Genomic DNA, 23,281 nt, shown 5'->3' on the forward strand with positions numbered 1-23,281 from the left:
TGGAGAACTAATTGTTCCAGTGAGTGGGGGAAGGGGGAGTTGCAACCTGTCATTTGTGAGCTCTCACGCGCTCATGAGGGTGCATTGTCAAGCTTGTTGCATGAGGTGATTGAAGATAATCACTCTCTGGGAACCCTTACCCAAGTGAAAAGTGGCAACGAAGGAGAGGATTCTTTCCTCTTATTTGATGAGCTTCCTTTCTTCTTTGAGAATGAGGAAGAGGACATGCCCACGGCTGATGAGGTCTTGGATCATTAGCAGATGGAAGTCAAGGACGTTGAGGAGCTGCAACATGAGCATGAGACTGAGCTGGAAGTGGCAAAGCATGGGCACAATTTTTTCCTCGAGGATGAAACGCTTGACATGCATAGGGGTGTCTCTCAACCTATGCATAACATCACAATAGAACCTACGTTCCAAAGGGAGGAGCTTCATACTTCTCCCAATAATCATCAGGATTGTTGTGATGTGGAGGCGTTTCCTAGCATGGAGCGAAGCATGGAGGAGATTGATGAAGATCAATTCTGGGATGAGTTGGTTGTTTTTTGCTCATCCATCCACATCCGATCATCATCTCCTCGACTGGAGGAGTGCCATGAGAAACAACAGCAAGAGATTCACACTTCATTAGATGAGTCATCAATGCCAACCCCTGCCAGCCAGCAAGATATCAAGGCAGTTGAGCAAGATAGCAAGTTCAATGTTTTTTGCTTTAACTTAGAATTTTCAAGAGGGTGTCCAATCAGGCATCTGGCATGGATTGAGCTCTGTAGGTCGTCCCATGTCATGCTTATCTCTAAGCATGAAGCTGAGCATCAAGGAGAGCAAGTTCTTTTCACCCATCCACCTGAGGAGGACAACATTCAAACATGGATGAACTTTATTGTTCTCAAGCTTTGGGAGGCATTCCAACAACTTGTCGGGTGCCTATCATTTTCTTTTCCTGGTTGGTTGTCCACAAACATGAAGAGCATCAGAAGCTGGTTAGGAAAGGCAGCTATTTTGATAAGCCAGTCAATGGCTTTGTTTAATTTCCTTTCCATATAAAGCAATGTAAATATTAGATTAGAGGTTGTATTGCTTTCATAAGTGCTTTTGCACCTGCCGCATTCTCCTTAAGAGAATGTGTGCTCTAGTTTCCAGTATTCCTCCAAGTGATGGCGCACACATGTTTTGGGTCTTTTCAATGACTCAATGCCCAATGGATGCTCAAGGCTTCTAGACTTCATGCTTAGCAAGCAAGCATCCCGCAGAGGTCGCCAAAAATGTTGTCATTTTATGACACCCTTGGTCCATCAGTGAGAATCGATCAGAGATACGATCCATGGACCAGCGTTGCCCCAGTTGATCAAGGAGAAAAGCAATGGAATTATGAAGTGTGAAGTGTTGTCTTGTCTGGAGGAAGTTCCTTAGTCCTTAACCTCAGAACTCCAGAACCCTGAGGTTTCGAAGTTCCTTTGCTAAGTCTCCTTTCTCTTCCCCGGAACTCCGGAACCCCGAGGTTCCGAAGTTCCAAGCCTAAGTCTTCCCAACTTCCTTCCGGCTTGCAACACTTCTAGATGGTGTGATCAACACTCAAGGCTTTTAATGCTCCAACAACTCTTGCAAATAGTTTTCTATATAAGGTTGTTATGCCTCATTGTAAAGGGTTCTCTCCCTAGTGGCTTGAGCTATTCTATGCTCTTTCACTTCTCTTAAAGACTTCTATTTATCTTGCATTTCTGCAACTGTAAGTTTGGCCATTGGCCTTCGAATGAATTGAAATTATCATTCTTGCCTTCCTTCAACTTATGCATGTTGTGTATGTTTCCTTACCTTCATCGTAGGTGTATGTTTTGTGGCTCTTCTCTCATATATGTTGTGTTAATTTATTTCTGAGTTTGACTTGTGGGAAATCTTCTCCCCTTTGACATTTAACAAATTCTAACCTCCATATATGCATTGGGGTCATTCATGCAACTGAAGTTTGTGCATCTCCTGGTTATTTTGATTGATTCTTTGTGTAATCTTTGGTTGGGGAGAGAAACATCTCTTATCTTGGTGCATCACCTCCCTTCATTTTATGCGTTTTTCTCTTCCCTTTTCCTCTGCAAGTTGTTAGGATAGGTTTAGAAGTAAGATTTGAAGTGTTGAGTTGGTTCAACACCTGCACTTGGATTGAGAAGGAAGTCGGCCTTCTCCCCCTTGCGCAAGGTCCCACACTTTGGGGTTGTTTCCATGTTTCACGAGGTTGTTGAGTTGATAGCTTAGCAAGGGTGCAAGCTTTGGTGACAACAATGCTCATTGAGGAAAGTTGCAAAAATATCAGTGGGAAAGGTTTTTAAAATTGACAAATAGGGTTGGTCTCTTACACACTAGAGGAGGTTGATCCACAATTGAATTGGATTATTGAGGTTGAGGATCTTGTCTTCGGTGATGAAGACCTTGAGTGGGTTGACTAGGTGGATAGAAAAGTAGAGGTAGTAGCCATGGCATAGGAGGATAGAGCACGAACAGATACCTTGGATGTTGGTGTGTCATTGAGACAGAGGCAGATATCGTGGCTTCATCATCATCTAGGACCTATCTTAGATGCCCATGCAAAACTTGTCGTAATATTGGGTCGAGCGATGTAGGCTCCTCTGAGCCATAGATTTCTAATTTTTGTTTTCAACTTATAATGCCATGGATTTCATATTCCATGAGTTTTGTATACATTTGACAATATTTATATGTCTAAATGTGTTATTTCCTTGAGCTAAAATTTGTGTTTATATTTATATTTATGTGATTGATGTGTACTTGTGTATGTGATCAAAGTAGCTTCTACATGATGAGTTTATTGTGTCTTTAAGGTTTATTTATTAAAGTGTGCATGAAACAAATTTAAATTCTTAAAAATCTCTAAATTTATGGGTTTTCCAATTTGTCGTGTTTGTGTTGAGTCTAGGTGCCACATCTAGGTTCGGGTAAAAAATTAGCTTACTGAGTCTTGGGTGACTCCGAGTCTTGTAACAATGATCTTGCCCTCTCCAATTTTGAGTTACATCATATAGATCTTGCAAAAATATCAAAGGAAATTTGAAAGAATTTGAATGTAGTATTTGGAGCAACAATGATTAGTGTAAAATTTTCTTTAAAAATTCAATATTTGAAGTTCAAGATGACTGATGGAGTCACTATGTCAAGCCATGCAAACAATTTGAGATCTCTTCTTCGTAACTAGCATAATTCAATGTTACATTTGATGATGAGTATGCTAAAGCCATTTTACTTAACACCTTATCCTCACAATTCAGCAATGTCATCTTTACTGTTAGTCACATTTCTTCTAAAAGTCTGGAAGATGTGATTTCGGCTCTTCTAGCTGAAGAAAACAGAACTATTGTAGGAGATACAAAAGACAACCCTCAAAATGGGGTCGCATTATACTCAAACCATAGAAAATATGACAAGGAGAAAAGGGGGACAGAATGCTATTATTGCATGAAAATGGGCCATGCATCTTTGAAGTGTAGGTTTTGAGTGAATGATGTTCTCAAAGGAAAGCTCAAAGGAGCTAATATAGCCATTTTTGAAGACCATCCAGATGTTGCTAATGGTGAAAAAATTGCTTTTTATGTTTTTAAATAAGTCTAGTTCTTCAAAGATAGGTAGAAAGCTAGTGTAGACAAAGCTAAGAATGGATGGTTGCCCAGTTAGTTTGGGAGTTTGTGGATCTTGGGAATCATACGATTCATACCATTATGAGGATCATGAGGCAACTTGATAGAGCTTTGTGATTGTATGTCAACATGGATCACTGTCCAATGGTTTGGGAGATAGTGATTTGAGAGTTTGGGGAGGAGCTAATCCAAGAACATGGGAATTCAGCTCAAGAGCTACACGTTTATGAGGATTCAAGGTAGCTTTATGGAGTTCTACTTGGTGTATGGTCGATTTTAAAGTGATACTTCTGAAGAATGGCAAATTCATGGTTCAGGGTGTTTTTAGTTTGAACTTTGAAATGCTTTATGTTAGTTTGGTTTATTTTAGTACAATAAGTCTTAAGAGAGCTATTAGAGATAAATAAGACCTCTGCAGTAAAGTGACTTTACATTAGATTAGCTTATTTTTATTTTTTAAGCTTTTGTCTTAACTCCAAATCCTATAAAAGGAGGCGATCCTATTTGTAATGTTTTATCCAGATATCAAATAGAAGAATACATTTTTGTGAAGATTCCCCACCATTTCTTTCCACCCATTACTCAAATGTGAGTGGAATGATATGTTTACCTCATGAGTGACAGAGTTGATCCTTCTATATAGATATGGAATTATTCATCAATTTGAATGATGACTGTGAGTCATTTTAAGTCCAAGAAGTTGGGCAAGAGATTGTATGTGGCTAAGGCCTTGAGAAAGGATGCTCAGAGATGTTGATGGTCTCCAGAAGAGTAAAAAATATGATGCTTCAATAAATAGTTTTATAATGCATAAATTGAAGTTGCAAAAATAAATCAATGCACTACTGTTCCTTAAATCTAATCTGTCTTCTTGTGCAGCTCATCTAGGGTGCCAGGATAGTTCTGAGAGCTTGTGTTGCTTGGCCTGAAGGTGTGGAATTGGGACTAGACAATCCAAGAGTAGCAATGGTGCAAAAAAAACTCTATTTGTGTTCCAAGCCGTTAGAAAAAATGTTATCATTGCATCAGATTGTTGATGCAAGAACTTGCTGAAGCTTTGTTGCATTTGTGGAGAGTAGATGCCGCAATCCTGAATTCTACTTTTATGTCATAGAGACCTCAAAGAACTCCTCAACACAGAATAATATCACTGGGAATTCTATATGCAACGCCAACAGACCAGGTAGAAATGGAGGCTGTAATACAGCCATGTAGCATTTCACAAACAAGTAAAGGTTCCATTATTACAGTCCTTGAACTGAATTATCACAGGATGGTTCAAAGAGAATCTCTAGCAGAACTTATTAATATATGATTTTGTACACCAAGTTGTTGTCCTCTGCAAGCTGAATGGATGGAATTATTTCCTTTGCAAGCTAATTGATTAATCATTAATGTTATCCCAGGGATGCCAGAATAGATACAAGCTAATTTGCTATACATTTCATTAAATTATTATAAAATCTATTGAGGGCACAAAATGTCTATGAACTATTGATTGGAGAGAAAGGCCTAACTTGGGTAATATGGGTAGTCATTGGTTTGTGTTATGCCACCTCCATTTGTTTAATGGAATTTTCTTTATGTGAATTGAAGTGATATCTAATACTCAACTTATCCAGTGCTATCTATGAAACATGATTTTTCATCACCATTTATTTTCATATATAGGTTGATTGCTATGAGGTAATTTACCTAAAAAATTAGGTTTTTTCTTTACCTAAAATCTAGTTGATCCTTTACTCTATCTTGTAACAAATTATACCCAGAATGTTTGTTACATTGTTTGATTATGTGTGTATGTTGAAGCTTTTCACATGCGAATGATGCAATTAAACCAAAGACAGCAGGCCTGGATAACTTGAGGCATAAATTGGGTAAACAGGAGCACCATTGCTTTGAGTAATATGCTACCTCAATCTGTTTCATCCAACCTTCCTGATGTTGATTGGTGTGATGTCTTGTTGAACTTATTCAGTAAGTCTGTTAATGATTTTTCATAATGTCATTTTCCATATAATCAATGCATTAATTGTATATTGGCAGATGGGTAAAATTCCTTTGGAAGAGATTGAAAAGGAATTAGCAAAAGTTGGAATACCTTCAGATGCTGTTGGAGGAATTCTTCAGGCTTTGTCATTGTCATCGTTTGAACTTGAAGGTTTGCCAATATTATTCGATATTTGCTTCCTCAACATTAGCTTGTCATTGCAAATTTTGTTCCTACCATTCATATTTTAAGTTAAATGTGAAATTAGCTTCAGGACATATCCCTAGATGAGATTAACTGATCCTTTTGATTGAATAATGGAATATTTTGTAGTAAGTTAGTAACAGATTCAGGAATTGATAATTTTTTATGTATTGCAGAGTTGCTTGGTTCAGGTGGCGGGGGAGTTTCTGAACTGAAACAACTATTTTCTTTTGCAAATGAATATGGCTATGCTGATTGGATTGAGTTTGATGCATCTGTCGTTCGTGGCCTAGCCTATTACACTGGAACTGTATTTGAGGTAAAGTATTCCTCATTACTTTCCATACTAATCCAACATGATTTTAGAGTAATGTTTATGTCAATGATTTTGATATTATGAATTATCTTCAAGCTACAATCTAAAAGTTTCTATTTAATCTATTTTCTTTCCATTTCTTTTTTCCTGCAAATAACTTATTTAAAACAGTCACTCTGATTTTTTCTGTTCCTCCCTTTGTTATTTTTTGCTGCTTTTGTCCTTTCTTGGAGGGGGCCTTGGGTAACATGAGGGACAGAATCTGAGTATGGTAATCTTCTATTGTTTCACTTTACTGCATCAAAATAATTGTGCCTATTGTAAAATATTAAGTTCATTGCCTCTCATGATAATACAGAATCCTTGTTGCTTTGCCATGTCACCAATTTTTTACTATTATACTTTACTGTAGCTTTCTATCTTATCTTGCAATATTCCTCTATCTATTGCCATGGTTTCAATAATGCCTTAATGATTGGTTAATAAGTAATAAGTTAATAACCACATAAGAGGAAGGGTTACTTTTGAGTGTTTTTGATATCCTTCCCAAGGATATAAAGGAAATCGGGAATATGAACAAATGATATGCTTCCATGCTGGTTGAAAATTTAAACAGGTCCCTATATTACTTGCTAACATGGTTGTCATGAAACTTGTCCCTTTGAAGTCAAATAATTTTGCATCAGAAAATCTTCTAAATCTTCTTCCTTTAGGGTCCACTGCATATATTCATTTGTAGGATAGTGCACGGGAATTACTGGAATAGTTAGCCCATCTTTCTCAATTTTTTTTGGTATCAATGGCTTCTCATTGGTTTATTTAAGTTGCAATATTGAGACATGGACCAGCTAGGACTTGAACCTAGGACCTTCCATACGCTGTTGGAGTGCTCTACCACTGAGCTACTGGCCCCTCTTGGACCAGTCCATCATCGGTCCAGGTGTGGCTTATTTCCAACACCAACACCCCCCCTTAAGCCACACCTCTCGTGTGCTTGGGGGTCCTAGCCTAGACCTGGCTCTAATACCATGTTGAGACATGGACCAGCTAGGACTTGAACCTAGGACCTTAGATACGCTGCTGGAGTGCTCTACCACTGAGCTACTGGCCCCTCTTGGACCAGTCCATCGTCGGTTTGGGTGTGGCTTATTTCCAACACCAACATGCAACTTGACCATTGCATGATTGTTAAGCTTTATTCTTCTATTTTAAAGCTGTTTCCCTTGAAATATTATAAATTTTTACTAGCAATTAAGACTTTCTATATGCTTCGCATTGTTTAGGTTTACCCTTCTTGTTCATATTTCTTTAGTGCTTATATTTCAGTTACTTTTCATATCCAAAGGTCTCTTCTCCTAGTTCTTCTCTATTCTGATTGGACACCTTTGCAATCCATTGACCTACTTTTGGTCATCTGTGGACATCAATAAATCTATTTCTTTATTTATTCTGCAAAAATTATAATGTACATTGTCGAGGCATTTGTCTTAATTGATTTAATCTTTTAACTTGCCAAGCAAAAGCCAGGGGCATATCCTGATGATTTTTTGATCTTTTTTCATAGGGATTTGACAGAGATGGAAAACTCAGGGCAGTTTGTGGAGGTGGGCGGTATGATTGGCTCCTCTCTACATTTAGTGGTGAAGATATTCCTGCATGTGGTTTTGGTTTTGATGATGCTGTCATAGTAGAAGTAAAGATCATAACTTTTTGTTGCAGTCATGTTGCTCTACTAATTAAATTTATTTCTTTTACTTTATTGCTTGCTGCTTGTATAAATTTTATTAATATAATTGAAGTAAAAGTTTAAAAATGAAGTATATGTCCATTAATTGAAAACATATCCAAAAATAAAAAACTAACCTACCACAAAATGACTGTATAGCAGTTTTACAAGAAGCCACTATCCAACGGCTACTACCAAAGCTGTCATAATCAACAAGGTTTGAAAAGCCACAGGCCATCAGTAATCAAGTCTTATAGTATAACATGACACACAACTGCATGATAAAGGAGAACAAGACCATCATAGTCAATGTAAGAAACACATCAAGAAGGATCAGAAGTTTCAGCAGCCAAACTAGAAATCTTATGCTCATCAGGTCTCTCAGCCCCCCTAGGAAGATCATCAGTTCCTTCAGCCAAACCACTTATTTTCCCTGAGTTGGGAACCCCTTGTCTAAGTCGTAAAGAATGCCTTTATCACGATCCTTATGTGTCATTGTGATAAGATATAAATTCAATCTTATGCATGCTTCATCCATATTTTATTATTTTCCCAGTTATTCTGTAAAAGTTGCCATTACAAATTGTCTACCCTTAAATTTGTTGTATATATGTTGATGACAGTTGCTGAGGGAAAAAAAATTGATCCCAGTGCTTACTCAGAAAATTGATGATATAGTTTTTCCATTGGACAAGGAGCTTCGACAAGCAGCTGCTATGGTGGCTTCCTCTTTAAGAAGCAAAGGGAATGTTGTGGATCTTATTCTGGAGGACAGACGCCTGAAATGGTAGGAGTTGCAATCGATTATTGTTGTCAGAATCCTCACATTTCATTTGAGATCACCAATAATCTCTTTATAAATTATTTGCATTGCTATTACGTGTCAAGCATTTCTCTTGTTGAATTAAAACAGAAAGGCTGTTACATAAATCTTAAATATGCATATTATAAATCATTAATAATAATCCTTATGTAGTAATTCCATGACTTATACTTGCTGGTTCTATGTTATACACACTCATCTATATAGACCATGTCAATGAAATTTCTACTCTAACTTCACCCTAGCTAACTGCATGCGCTGTTTTAGTCTTCTTAAGTATTTTCTTTGCATAGAAAGAAGCCTTTGGGGATATTGGGAGTTCTTTGCAAGGGTAGGTTTTGCCCTCGTTTCTTTTTGAGATTTCTTGTGAGTATTTTCTTTCTATATATATAGTTCTTGGAATGTTGAGTCATGTCATCATATAATATATATGTCATAATGTTTTGTTTCTTCATGAAACTGATTTGCATCTGATGGTTTAAGACAGCTCTCTTGTGGCATCGATGTTTAGTGGTCTGCATACTACACTCTTCCAGTCTCAACTGACAAAGGGATGCAAATGTATGTATCCAAAATGCATTTATAAATTGGGAATTGAGAAGGGATCCTCCGCTTCTTAACAAGAACATCAAAGAATTCGACTTCACCTTTGTGTTCTGTAGGTTTTTTTGGCTGTTATTGCTGTTATTGTTATGTGGCTGAATTCAATATATTTTCTGTTATTCATTCTTCAATAAAGCTTTCTTTCAATTAGGAAAAAAAGATACAATTTCAGCCCCAGAAAAAGGACATTCAGCATTTCGTTTCCATGTTTATATCCCTGAATACAAATATTAGCTTTTTCTAACAGCATTGTCCATGCAAACTACAATGCAAACTACATCCATGGCCATCCATAGACACAATTGGCTAAGGAAAACCACTAAAAACTTAAATACATTCCAGAACTATAGATCATCCTAATAAACTGGTAAAGCTCCATTATCATGCAAAATAGGCAGAAAGACTAGGATAACAAAAAATCGAACCTGAAGAAAGGATCAAAAATTTGCAAATGAACTTATATATGCTATTGCTTTGTATAAGAAGGGCTAAAAAATATGTAAAATATTGGCAGTCTATCATTAAATGATCTTGTTTGGGAAACTACATAAACAAATCTCTCAGGAAGTCATTTTTAAAGGTAACTTTGCACAGAAAACAGTTTCACATCTTTTATCACTGGATAGCATATTGGTTTTATCTTTTGTCTTTATTATGTTGTTATTTTTCTTTTACTACTGTTTTTTAGCTTGAAAGTTCGTCCATCAGCCAGTATTTTATCTTTTTGGGTATGGAATACAGCCTCTTAATTCTGTTTTCCAAAAATTTCCTTAGTGGGAGGAATATTATAGGGTAATTTTCTCCACCTGTGTTTTTAATGGAAATGTTTGACAGTGAATTTATAGATGCTGTTGCTTCATATAAGCAAAGCTATATAATATCTAAAATACCAGCAATCTGTCATTAGATGTTCTTGTTTTGGAAACTAGATAAACAGATCTTGCAGAAGTCCTTTCTGAAAGGTAACTTTGTACGTGACACAGCTTTACAGATATTTGATTTTATGTTCCGTGTTCACAATCAGTCTCTCTGCTTCATGTAAATTTTCTCTTACAACTGTGTTTTAGCTTGAATATTGGTCGATCATCCGGTATTGTCTTTTCAGGAATGGAAATGCAGAATCTCAATTCTGCTTTCCAAACATTTTCTTAGCAGGAAATTTGCAGGGTAATTTGATTTTATGTTCCATGTTCACAATCATTCTCTCTGCTTAATGTAAATTTTCTCTTACAACTGTGTTTTAGCTTGAATATTGGTCAATCATCCGGTATTGTCTTTTCAGGGATGGAAATGCAGAATCTCAATTCTGCTTTCCAAACATTTTCTTAGCAGGAAATTTGCAGGGTAATTTTCCCAGACAGGTCTCTTGTTTCTCCACCTGTTTTTTTTTCTGGAAATGTTTGCCTGGAAGATGTGAGCTACCTTGGGTACCAGTGATATGGCTCCTGGTATTGATTATGCTTTCTTTATAGTAATCAACTCCCTAGGATTTTTTTTTTCAAATTCATTGATTTGAGTATTTTTTATTCACTCTCATCAAATTTCAAAAATATTTTACCAGTGATTTGTATTACAGTATCATGTGCATCTAGAGCTGTTGAAACTCCTTGTAACTTGCATGCTCATGTTCTGGGTACTGAAGTGTGCCCGGATTGGAATTTTATATAGTGCCATGACCGTATGCCCCATTCTTTGGATTAGAATCCTTATAATATGCTGCATGCATAGCACTTTCGTAAACTGCTTTTGTTACTGTAGTGGCCATCAAAGAAAACATATTGATGTAAGATTTGTAATTTTTTATGAATCTAGAAAGCTATTATTTCTCTTCAATTAGGGAATCTTTAAATATAGCTGGAAAACAACCTTTAACAGGCCATCCAGAGCTTATGGATGTGCCTAAACTTCTAGGCATATCTGGCATTATGAGCTATTCGTGCCACATGTTACATGTAAGATTGGAGATTTCAAGACCCTATAGGAATGACTGATTTCCTGCCATTGTCTGCTCCTTCATGCATCCTTGCTGTGTATACTGGCTATGTTATAATGACATATCAGAAAACTTCGACCATCCAATTTATTTTTGATACCTTGCAAGAGCACCTGTGTTGTATATTCCCTATCTTCCCTTAAGAATATGGGACAAGAGATTGTTGTTTACATGGTTCTCATCAAAACTCCACTGCAAAATTGTATGGATTTATGGTCTATGCTATTCAATAACTAATACATGATTGATCATGATATGAATCTCAAATAACTTTTCTGATTTGACTTGCTGATATACCATTATATGCTTATTTGATTTATGATATAGGGCTTTCAAGCATGCAGAGCGAGTTAACGCAAAGAGAATGTTTCTTGTTGGTGATGCTGAATGGAAACGTGGTGCTGTGCGTGTAAAAAATCTTGCAACCAGGGAAGAATCTGATATTTTGATTAATGATTTAGAGTAAGATAACTCAACCAGTTCTTATACAAGGTAAACATTTATACAGATTGTTTGTTTCAGTGGATCCCTCTACATCAGGAGTATCCACTCCTAGATTGAGTTAATATTTAGATAGGATATGTAAAAGAAAAGGGAGGTTGGAAATGGAAAATGCAGGTCTATTAGTTGGATATAGATAAATTGGGATCACAAAGCCATTCCTAAGCTTGGTAGATTCTGGAACTTGGATTCTGCTCACGTATAGCTGCATGTCAGGTTCCACTGCCATTAATCAACATCAAGTATGAACCTGAACAGGGTACTGTAAAGGATACTTGGAGGACAATAATCCTCAGATTCATCAATATATGCTAACCTGAATTCATTTTTTGGAATCGTATCATCAATTTTATGTTGTCCTTAAAATTTTTACAAGTCTGTCTCAATGTATATTTTACAGTTTCAATATTAAATTTCTTGGTGCATCAGGATCGTATGTATGGTTACCATTTTGTCCATATTTGAAGTTGAAAGAGTATAAAGTTTTGTAACATAGAGCATGTAATGCACAAAGGCCTTGGCCTTCCATCACAATAGCAGATTCATACGCTGTGACAAATAGAAATTTGACGGGTGTGAATTTCTTTGTCATCAATAAGCTGCAATTTTTTCTTATTTGATGGGATTTGTTAAGTTATAAAAACTGTTCTTGTTAGTTGTTCCTGATTTATACTAATTAATATTTAGTATGAAGCCTTCTGCCTTTGTTTATGAAGGATAGGTGTTAATTGGATGACCCAGATAAAATCTTAAATTGCCTTGTGAGGGATCTGATGGAAGATAATCTTTCCTTGACTCAATCTGGGCGGTTGCATGTAGTTTATACTTGTAATCTATATGAATTTTTATTACCATTGAAGGATTCCCTAAATGGCTTCTCTAAACTCTTGTTTGTGTTAGTTTTCTATCCGACATTGTAAAGCCCAAATGCTCAAATGTTCGGAACATGCAAGTATAGGAAATATATAGCCATTCCAAATCGATTCAGTCAAGTTGAGCAAGTTCCCAAAGTCTGTTGAAAATTGGCTGTGTCTCCAGCATTTATCGTGAACATATTTAATTAGAAACCAATACAACAGCACTTGAATCAATATATATCTTACTCATTTGTTTTGATTCTTGAACAGAATTCATGTATTATCAGTAAACATGTTTTACCAGTTGTGGAATGAGTTTGGTAACTTTTCTTGCTGGCCCAGGAATATACGATTCAATTAGTCAGAAAGTGACATTGTTTATCAGATAATTTGGCTGTAGAAGATGTGCTCTGTGCAAACTGCCTAAGAGAATATGAACAATTGAATGCAAATTGACAAATTGCAGTAATTACTATGGCAATAAGTGCTCAATATGTGCACTGCCACTATGAACAATATGATAATAAAGGTTTTCCAAGGGTTAGATCATAATTTATTAAATGGAAACAAAAGGTAGAAAGGAAATATAATTGGAAAAACCTTGCCAGTTAGGTTTCTCTGACTACTGATTTATCAAGCATCTTCAGCTGATCTGTTTTGAGTGAGTTTTAGAATTTACTTTGTGGGTGAACAGGAAACCTTAATTTTTGCAATTCTTCACAAGCTTGGCCACAAATAGAAGAGTTCTTAAATGATGATCTATATCTAGTAGAAGTATTTAACATCTAATTACAGGAAAATGATGTATGGTTTGACCATCACTACAACTACCTGCATTATGGAAGGGTGTTGACCTACAAGGCTTAACTAGTCATTGATAATACATGCCTGAAGAACAAAAGTAATATTGGCTTAATTGCCCTCACTGCTATTTAAATCTTAATTGACATCACAAAACTTAAAAGATGTTCTGACAGATGGGTTATTTGATGCTTCACAAGATGCAAAACTGGTCAATAATTCCTGTAGATAAATTTATTTGTGATCATTTACAACATCATTAACCCAAGAAAATGCATTATACACAAATCCTTTAATGGTTTTTATCAACCACAGGTTCACAAAGGATTTTACACAGATTTATAACACTGGATTGTGCATAACAGAGTGACATCAAATTATGAATACTTTATGAGCGCTAGAAATATGATTGCTCAATTTAAAAATGTGGATGATCAACTTCAACTATTATACCAGTGCTGATAATCGTAACAATAGAGTTAGATCTGGACAAAAAACCATGATGACAAAGTAAATCATAGTATTTAGTTGAGCTTTATGCACTTGGCCCTATCTTGCAGAGCTTAGACCCTCAATAACCCTCCCATTTGCATAAGTACACTCTTTGTTGGTCATCCACAACAAATTTAAATGCCCTCCAGATTAATCCCAAAAGAATTTCTACTTCAGCATATAAATTTATAAGTGGAATAATTTAACTATACACCTCTTGAATGCAAACTAAGATCTGATATAAAAAATAACAAATGTGAACCCAATAGTTCTATGAATCCCTTGAAGTATTCAAATATAAGTGGAGACATGTAAAATAATAACAAAAATAATGTTATATATTGATTTTTTGAAAAGAATTACAAAGTTCACAAAAAACTAATGCAAAATAATATTCTATATTAATTAGACATCGAATACAATGCAAGTCTACAGCCTGAAATGGATTAGCTTCAACACTTCTTGCCTGAAAAGCATGAACAAAGACCAATATTTACAAATGCTCAACAAACTAGTAAATATAAAGGAACCAAGAAGAAGATTGGAAGCGACTATAGACATATGGCACCATTTGGACCCTTGATTTGCAATTACAAATGACGTATTCTCATGGCGTCTTTGATCTCCTCATTTGTAGTGATTGTAGGGTGGAAATGGAAGTAGTTTCCATGTGAACATTCAATTAAAATTGAATCACGTTAGGTAGAAACCTCTTGTAGAAGGTGGAAATAACCTTTTACTTTCACAACTACTAAGGGTGACAGGATTTACCCTTCTTTCTTCATCAATTGATCCTTCAATGTTAAAATCAACCAAGGCATCTATACAAGATTAGCTTGGGAAAATATGGACTACAAGAAGTCATGGAAAACTCTTCTATCCATTCCTTTGATGTAGCTCTTTCTTATTTCCCTTTGCAATATAGAAACATCACGATTTGAATGTTTCATTCTAATGTGGGCTAATCAAAAGGAAGATCACACGTATGTATTCAATAATTGATCTAGTTCATGTGTGTGCAAAAAAGTAAATATCATCTCTCAATTGTCGAATGTTGCCTTTATAGTCCTTGGGTGACACAACGCATTCATCAACATATGCACTCTTTCCAATACTTTATGCTTTTAGAAGCTAGTGAAAATTTATGGGCCATTTGGTTTTTTGGTGATTTAGAGGTCCAAGGAACCTTTCATTCAAGTTTCAAAGTTTCAACAAATTTGGTAATTGTTGAAACTTTACTTTGTTCTACTTATTGACCTTTCAAAGGATCGAGGAACTCGTGAACCTCTAACATTCAACTTCATGTCATTGTCAACTGGGAAGTTGCCAATATTTTAGGGGTTAGAAGAATCTCACAACCTTAACATCACATTGTTTTCACCTCGTTGGCACATTTTGGAGGTTAGAAGAATTGACAAACCTTTGAGATAGGCATGTGAGTCTATCAAGGAGTTAGAGAATTGAAGAACTTGCCAAGACAACCTTTAAAAGGATAAACAATCCTCATCTTGAAAAAGTTTATAGGATGTTAGGGATTGGAAATACTTCATGCTCATGCCAAAAGTAGGCAAATATTTAAAGCAATATGTTCAAGATTCGGCGATTGAGGACACCTTAAATCTTGTTAAAGTTGTAGAATACAACCTAACAGAACCCAGTGAACACCTGTATGCAAATAACCTTTCACAACAATGGAAGATTTACAAAACACAAAGATTGCTTTGAAAACCTAGAGCAAAATGATGCAATAATGATAATCAAATTGGTAAGGAATACAAAGGGATCAATCCTTATAAAAGGAGATCAAACCTAAAAAGGGAAAACCCTAAAAGCAATTAATTATTAATATTCTGAAGTTTAGGTTCCTAAATTTAGCTTAAATGAAATAGAGAAAAGATGACTTAATTATTAAAACAATATGATTTAATAAATTAAGTAAACTAATACCTTTTACTCTAACACCCCCCTTAAGATGAAGTTAGGGAGAAGCTAAAAAAACTAAAGATTAGATGCTAGAAAGCTAAAATGGGTCCCGACAACAAGGCCTAATGAGGTACCCAAGTACAAAGAAATCTCTGTAAAATAGAGAAAAATGAGAAAACCCTGTGGGAAGAAAACTCCTCTCCAAGAAGAGATAAAAGCTCAAGTGAAGGACTAAGAAGCCTCCAAACAAGAATGTTCCAAAAGATAGGAACAAAAGACAAGCATGAAGAAGCTGCAAACTCTCTCGTAGAATGACTGTAAAGATGTTGAAATAAAAATCTCCTATGAAACAAAAGATGATCAGAATCAAGAAGACTTGAATCCGCATGAGTGCCCTCAAATGACACTACTCGAATCCAAATCAAATGGAAAACATGGGCAAAACATCTAGAACTCGAAGATACAGATGGCACAAGTACCAATAGTTTGAAGAACTGATCAATGAAAAATGGAAGGTCACCTCCGCAAATAGGAATGCAAGAGTGTCCATATGGTAAGTATTCCTTCTCACTTAAATGCATGGGTAACCAGTCGCTGCATCTTCCTAGTACATAGGAACAAATATTGAATACATAGCTCACTCCAATACGAAACCAAGGAAGCATTAGCACCAACAGTAGAAACCCCCCCATAATGTTGGCAAGGGAGAGTATGATAGGTACACTGAATCTGAAAGCCCTAATGTACTGCATGAAGAAGAACAAGAACATCTGACCAGGCAGACATGAAAGTACAAGCAAATACAAAGGGTGTGCAAACCGAGGCACACACGCATGAGAAAGATATAAAGGAAAACAAAGGCAAACATCAAACCCCCATGGCACTTTATATCATAGTGCGAGTACAATAAGGCAGAAAACGGATGTGCAAGATCCCATAATACATGTGCAATACAGAAGCACTTTATCTTAGTGCGTTTACAAAATCATAAGTGCTTACAATGAAAGCTCAGAATGTCAAAAAAAGACACAAGACTGGAAATACATGAAGAACAGCCAAAAATGAGTCATCCCACTCAAAATAGAAGTTTCAATGATCTCATATGTCCAAGTAATTCACCAGAGTGTGAAAACACAAAAAAATGAATAAAATGTACCTAGAGTAAAATATGGAAAAAGTGCATGGATGGTTGTGAAGAGCTCTGAAACACTATCCCAATGTCGCTGGAATCACGAAAAACAGAGAAACTGGCAAAAAGTTATGAGCTCAGGACTTAAAACAACATCTCTGACTTCAAATGGTTGTAGAATGTACCAGCAACAAAACTAGGTTATGAAACCCACAAATCTAGAAAGTAGATGAAACCAGCTTTTCCAGGATATCTCGTCTGCCAAAAAACGATATTATATGCCCAAGTTATGGCCAAAAGAAAAGAAAAAAAAAACCTATTTTAGGACACAGAGGATCAAAGGGGGCCAATCATTGTTGCCTGTACTGCTGATGTAAGCAAAATATTCCAAGAATATTCCCTTATGCCTGAAAAAATACTTTGTCGGAAAAAAAAATGTCAGAAAAAGCTGCAGGATGCTGGAAAGGGCGGTCACTGAAAAAACTGCAGACAACCGGAAAGGCTTGTTGGGAGTCGGAAAAGGGGTTAGACGGTGGACCCAAGACGGCGAAGGCCCGGCAGGAGACGTCATGGGGGCCGGCACGAGCGGGAGGGCGGCGACGGGTTACATGGCGGGAGGTCATCGACGGTGGGACCATCGGTGGTACCGTACGGTACCCTGCGACCTACGCAGTGCGGGTACTATCAATACCCAGCACAGGGCCCTCAACTATTTTTTTGTTATTTAAAAAAAAAAAGGTTTTTTACATAATTTTTAAAAACAAAATTTTTTAATAAAAATTTTTGGAAAAGAATAAACCAAAAAATAAAAAATACTTGAATTTTTTCACCGAAGAGTGTGCACAGGTGGTACGGTTGTACGACTATACAGATAAAAAAAATTGCCTCAGAGGTCAATGATGCCGAAAGTAGTCAAATTATATATCAAAATTTGTGGAATTAGCCTCCTAAAGCCAACCGTGAAGTCCTTTTGGGCCCAAATTGCTCCGAAAAATAGGTGCTATGGATCACAAAAAAAGCCGAATTTTCAAACCCTCACAGATTTGGCCCCGTGAATAAAAAATTGACAAACAAAAGGTCAATCTTGACTATTTGACATGTGTCAGATTCAATGGTGAGGTCCAAATCAATCCAAATTGTACAAAAGACCAGCTATAGGTAAAATCTCTCAATCTGAAGAACGGGAAAGCCTCAGGTCTGAAGCTTTGATACCATGTTAAAGTTGTAGAATACAACCTCACAGAACCCAGTGAACACCTGTATGCAAATAACCTATCACAACAATGGAAGATTCACAAAACACAAAGATTGCTTTGAAAACCTAGAGCAAAAGAATGCAATAATGATAATCTAATTATTAAGGAATGTAAAGGGATCAATCCTTATAAAAGGAGATCAAACCTAAAAAGGGAAAACTCTAAAAGCAATTAATAATTAATAATAAATTAATTATTAATATTCTTAAGTTTAGCCTCCTAAATTTAGCTTAAGTGAAATAGAGAAAAGGTGAGTTAATTATTAAATCAATATGATTTAATTAATTAAGTAAACTAATACCTTTTACTCTAACAACTCTTACCTTAGAGCAAGCAATGATAAGTCTTGACACTTTGATAAATTCAATTTGAATACTTCTTTTTTCCTTAGCCATTTTACTTATGAAAAAAGTTAGGGGGACAAGGCAAGGACACCAATGGATTTTATGATGTCAAATTTGGTCATTAATGGCATTTTGGGTTGTGCAAAGAGATAGATATGAGCGAGTGATACAAAACATAAGTTGGAAAGTTTCAGGGATCAGGGTTTAGAGATACCTCATAACTAAAGCCATTATTGGGGAGTTAGGAATTGGGGGAAGCAAGAAATCCATCCCTTTAGGCATGCAAACAAGAATAAATTTGAATATGTAGTCCCAAAACGATAATACAATGAAATGTGTTGGGGATACTTCATATTATGTACCACATCATAAGCATTTCCGCATTTGTGACTTTAATAAAGCATATAGAAGGAAATGTTTGAATTTAGCGTGATTGGGGATACCAAGGAAAATGTACTTAGGAAAAGGAATGACCAACACTTTAGCTCCAAATGTAACTTAGTATGAATTATCTAAGATTCAAGGTTTCAGGGATTGCAAATAAGGGATTTCTTATACTAGGTACCAAAATTAGGACATATTTGAACCTACAACACCAATGAGATAACATAGTGAAGTTAGGACTTAGGATTGGCTCATAACTCATGCCTAACATACCGCTTTAGGGATATCCTCATGTGTTTGACTCTAATATATATGGAAGAAATGTTGAAAGTTGGTGATTAAAGATACTTAGGAAATTGTACTTGGGTAAAGGAATGACCAAAACTTCGGGGGAGTCAAGGATCAGAGATATGTTGTACTTCATGCCACAAGGGATGCGAATAAGAAGATGACTAACACTTAGACTATGAAATGTCACTTAGTGCAAAGTGTCAATGTTCAAGTCTAACAAAGACAAAGGAAATGATAAGTTCAAAGGAAAAATATGACCAAATGGTAATCTCTAAACTCCCGATAGGAAATTAGGTGGTAAAGGTGGGGCTTGGAGAAGAGGCATGTTATGAGGGGATACTCTAAAATTTAGAAAACTTGCATGCACTTTGGAATTGGAACATAACACATCCCACATTGAGAATTTTTTGGGACTTTTGCACTTTCCAACACGTGATAGGGATATGGGGGATGAGAACAGACATAGTCAATTTTGAAAAATGAAGAACCACTTAGGCTCCTTTAGATTAGCTATAAATTGTAGGTTAAAATAAGGCAATTGCAAAAAAGTGAGCAAGGACTTAATATTTTTTCATTTTTATTAATAGGGATCAAGATTGCATAAACACATATAACATAACACAAAATACATAAGTAATAAAACACAATACATATAAGATAGAATTAGTACTTACAAAGGCATTAGTAATCTTAGATATAAAGGATCTTGAGGAAGTATGCATTGTGACCACACCCCTTAGGAAATTATTGATGAATAAATGATGAACAGTTAGTACCAGACCAGTACTGAGAGGGGGGGGGGGGGTGAATCAATATAGACAAAAACACTTTTCCTGAACCGGTTTGACTGCAAATAGTGCACTTTGACTGGCAGGCGATAACACCGGTTTAAACCAGATTACTACCGGTAAAACATAGTAAGAATGTCAGAGACTTAAACCGGTAACCCTTGGCTTTCCATACAATACCACATTTCCATTTCACCCTTAAGCATAAACAAGTAATCTATCATCAAAAATATAATGACTGCTTAGTTCATCATATTTTACCAGTTTGACATAAAACACTAAACCATCACATGAAAGACATCATACATGACACACTAATTTTTCACGTGGAAACCCAACTAGGAAAAACCACAGTGGGGATGAATACCCACAAGCTATTCTTGAACTCTCTTGAAGTTTGCTCTATTAGGAGCCTAGTCTAGTTAAAGACTATTACAATAGGTTCTGCTAGGAACCAATCCTGCTAGGGATCACCCGGTTAAGGGATGGCTAAATACCTGGTTAAAGGTTACCTCGCAAGAGGATTTGAAGAACTCATTGAATTGAGTCACCCTATTAAAGGATTTACACAAAAGCTTGTTAAAGCTTCCCGGTTAAGGGATTTTCCAACTGTTGAAATGGTTAGAGGTCAACAGGTAATACATTGATTTGATAACAGCACTCAATGCCAAGGCAGATCCACTTAAGCTCCTTTTCTTCTGCAATCACACTCTACAAGTATCAACACACTTCTCCGGTATGGCAAGAATCAAGTATCGCTCACTGGGATACACACATACCATTTGCCAACAACTTCAAAATGAAAAACATCGTCGACCTTATAGGAAATAGATAGGTTGGTAGCATAAACCCTAAACCCTAAACATTTAGGTTTTACAATCCAGTCGGTTCAATCCTGACCGTTAATCACACTGCATCGAATACAACAGTCTTGAACAGATCTCAAGACATTCTCCAACGTTCATCCATTGTCATTTCAGGAAGCTGATAACTCATCACGCGCTCTCCACCGTTTACAGAGCCTTAGCACATTCTTGAGGTAGATGGGATCACTCTCCATGCAAGATCCTCAAGGAAATCCTTCACGCGCACAAGGATGATGTGGCAACACTTATCTGGTCTTCATACAATGCTAACTCATCACAAGATGTCATCGGTTGAATCGCACAAGCTTGGAATCCATCAACCGGAAACCCTGAAGCTAAGACTACCAACCGGTAGTCATGCCAAATGAAACCTCAATACAAAACTTCCATTTACCGGTTCTTAATCCAACATACCAGTTTACCTTGAACAAACATGTTGCTTCACTTTTTCACAAATATCGGTTTACATCATCATACAGGTTTCGGTTCTCTTGCCAGTTTGCTTACTACACCATACCGGTTCATACTTCAGCATATTGACATTAATGACAACATACAATATCATCATGTCATCATGCTTTGCACATATGCCAACAATCTCCCCCTTTGGCATTGATGGCAATATACAAAGATATCTTGTTGCTTCTACTTCACATCTTCTACCCAATACTGCAGATATCTTCTCCACTTCACATCTTCTCCCCCTTTGACAACAATGCCAAAGTGGAGGCATACACATCTATGTTCCACTATGCTGCTCCCCCTAAGGAGTAGCATCCTTCAACACACCAATCCTGAAAAAGATATATCAATGTAAGATCTGACTGATGTGGAGTACACACCTTTATTTCACCTCTTGAAGGGGCAGCACCCCTAATTCACCTCTCAAATAGGTAAAGGTAGCCTTCGGTAGAGGCTTGGTGAATATGTCTGCTAACTGCTCCTTACTGGAAACATGTTCCAATACAATTTCTCTGTTCTGAACCTTTTCCCTCAAGAAATGATACTTGAGCTCGAAGTCCTTGGTTCTAGCATGTAAAACCGGATTCTTGGAGATGTTAATTGCACTCGTGTTGTCACAAAATATACTTATTGGTTCAGATACAAGAACTTTGAAGCCATTTAATACATGCTTCATCCAAATTGTCTAGGTGCAGTTCATAAATGCTAAAAAATACTCCGCTTCTGTTGTAGATTGAGAGATACAACTCTGCTTCTTACTCATCCATGAGACTAGTCTACCACCAAGAAAGAATGCACCACCAGTTGTGCTCTTCCAATCGTCCACATTACCAGCCCAGTCAGCATCTATAAACACTTTCAGGTTGAAATCATTACTGTATGGATACCATAATCCATAGTCAATAGTTCCCTTCAGATATCTCAGAATCCGCTTGACTGCTACCAAGTGGGATTCTCTTGGGCTTTTCTGGAAACGTGCAGTAATGCACACTGCATGTGCAATGTCACGTCTTCTATGTACTACATAGTGTAATTTACCAATCATTGATTGGTATTCCTTCTCATTTACCAACCCTGAGTCATCCTCTTTTGATAATTTACAACCGGTCACCATCGGTGTACCAACCAGTTTGCTGTCTTCCATGCCAAAAGTCTTCAATACCTCTTTGACATACTTGGACTAAGTGATAAAGATTCCATCTTTCATTTGTTGAATCTATAGTCCAATGAAGAACTTAATCTCCGGGCCTATAAGTGACATCTCAAATTCTTTTTTCATCTCATCTGCAAAATCATGACTCGTCTTGTCATCTCCTCTAAAAATTATGTCATCAACAAATACCTCACAGATTAGAATCTAATCTCCTTCTGACTTCAGATAGATATTTCTATCTTCACTCGTTCTCTCAAATCCAATCTTCACAAGATGGGAGTGCAAGTGTTCATACCATGCTCTAGGTGCCTGCTTTAGTCCATACAAGGCTTTATGTAGCCTACACACCATGTCATTGTCTTCTGACAGGGCAAACCCATCTGGTTGCTCTATATACACCTCCTCTTCTAGTATTCCATTCAGGAATGCAGATTTTACATCCATTTGATATACTTTGAATCCCTTGAATGCTGCATATGCAAGAAGCATACAGACTCCTTCCAATTTGGCTATAGGAGCAAAGGTTTCTCTATAGTCTTCTCCTTCTTCTTGAGCATATCCTTTGCACACTAATCTAGCTTTGTTTCTTACCACTATGCCATCTTCATTCAGCTTATTTCTGAAAACCCATTTGGTGCCTATGAAATTTTTATGCTCAGGTCTGGGTACCAAAGACCATGTACCATTCTTTTCTATCTGGTCAAGTTCCTCTTCCATTGCCTTGATCCAGTCTTC

The 23,281-nt window shown here is 36.6% G+C and overlaps 1 protein-coding gene across 2 annotated transcripts in view; it reads left to right on the forward strand.

Moving 5' to 3' along the window:
* Window positions 1-12,130, forward strand: part of LOC131047788 (histidine--tRNA ligase, chloroplastic/mitochondrial) — an 81,917-nt gene extending 69,787 nt beyond the window's left edge. The window contains exons 1-6 of one of the 2 annotated variants that reach the window (XM_057981573.1): window positions 4,542-4,827; window positions 5,691-5,805; window positions 6,015-6,157; window positions 7,719-7,847; window positions 8,504-8,667; window positions 11,627-12,130. In XM_057981573.1, coding sequence (XP_057837556.1) covers window positions 5,691-5,805; window positions 6,015-6,157; window positions 7,719-7,847; window positions 8,504-8,667; window positions 11,627-11,765 — 690 coding nt within the window. In that variant the 5' untranslated portion in view covers window positions 4,542-4,827 and the 3' untranslated portion in view covers window positions 11,766-12,130. Of the gene's footprint in view, window positions 1-4,541; window positions 4,828-5,690; window positions 5,806-6,014; window positions 6,158-7,718; window positions 7,848-8,503; window positions 8,668-11,626 lie in introns of those variants that run through there. The other variant, XM_057981571.1, reaches the window with a different exon arrangement.
* The last annotated feature ends 11,151 nt before the right edge of the window (window positions 12,131-23,281 follow it).

The sequence above is a fragment of the Cryptomeria japonica genome, chromosome 8, assembly GCF_030272615.1.
Source record: "Cryptomeria japonica chromosome 8, Sugi_1.0, whole genome shotgun sequence".
Taxonomy (NCBI): domain Eukaryota; kingdom Viridiplantae; phylum Streptophyta; class Pinopsida; order Cupressales; family Cupressaceae; genus Cryptomeria; species Cryptomeria japonica.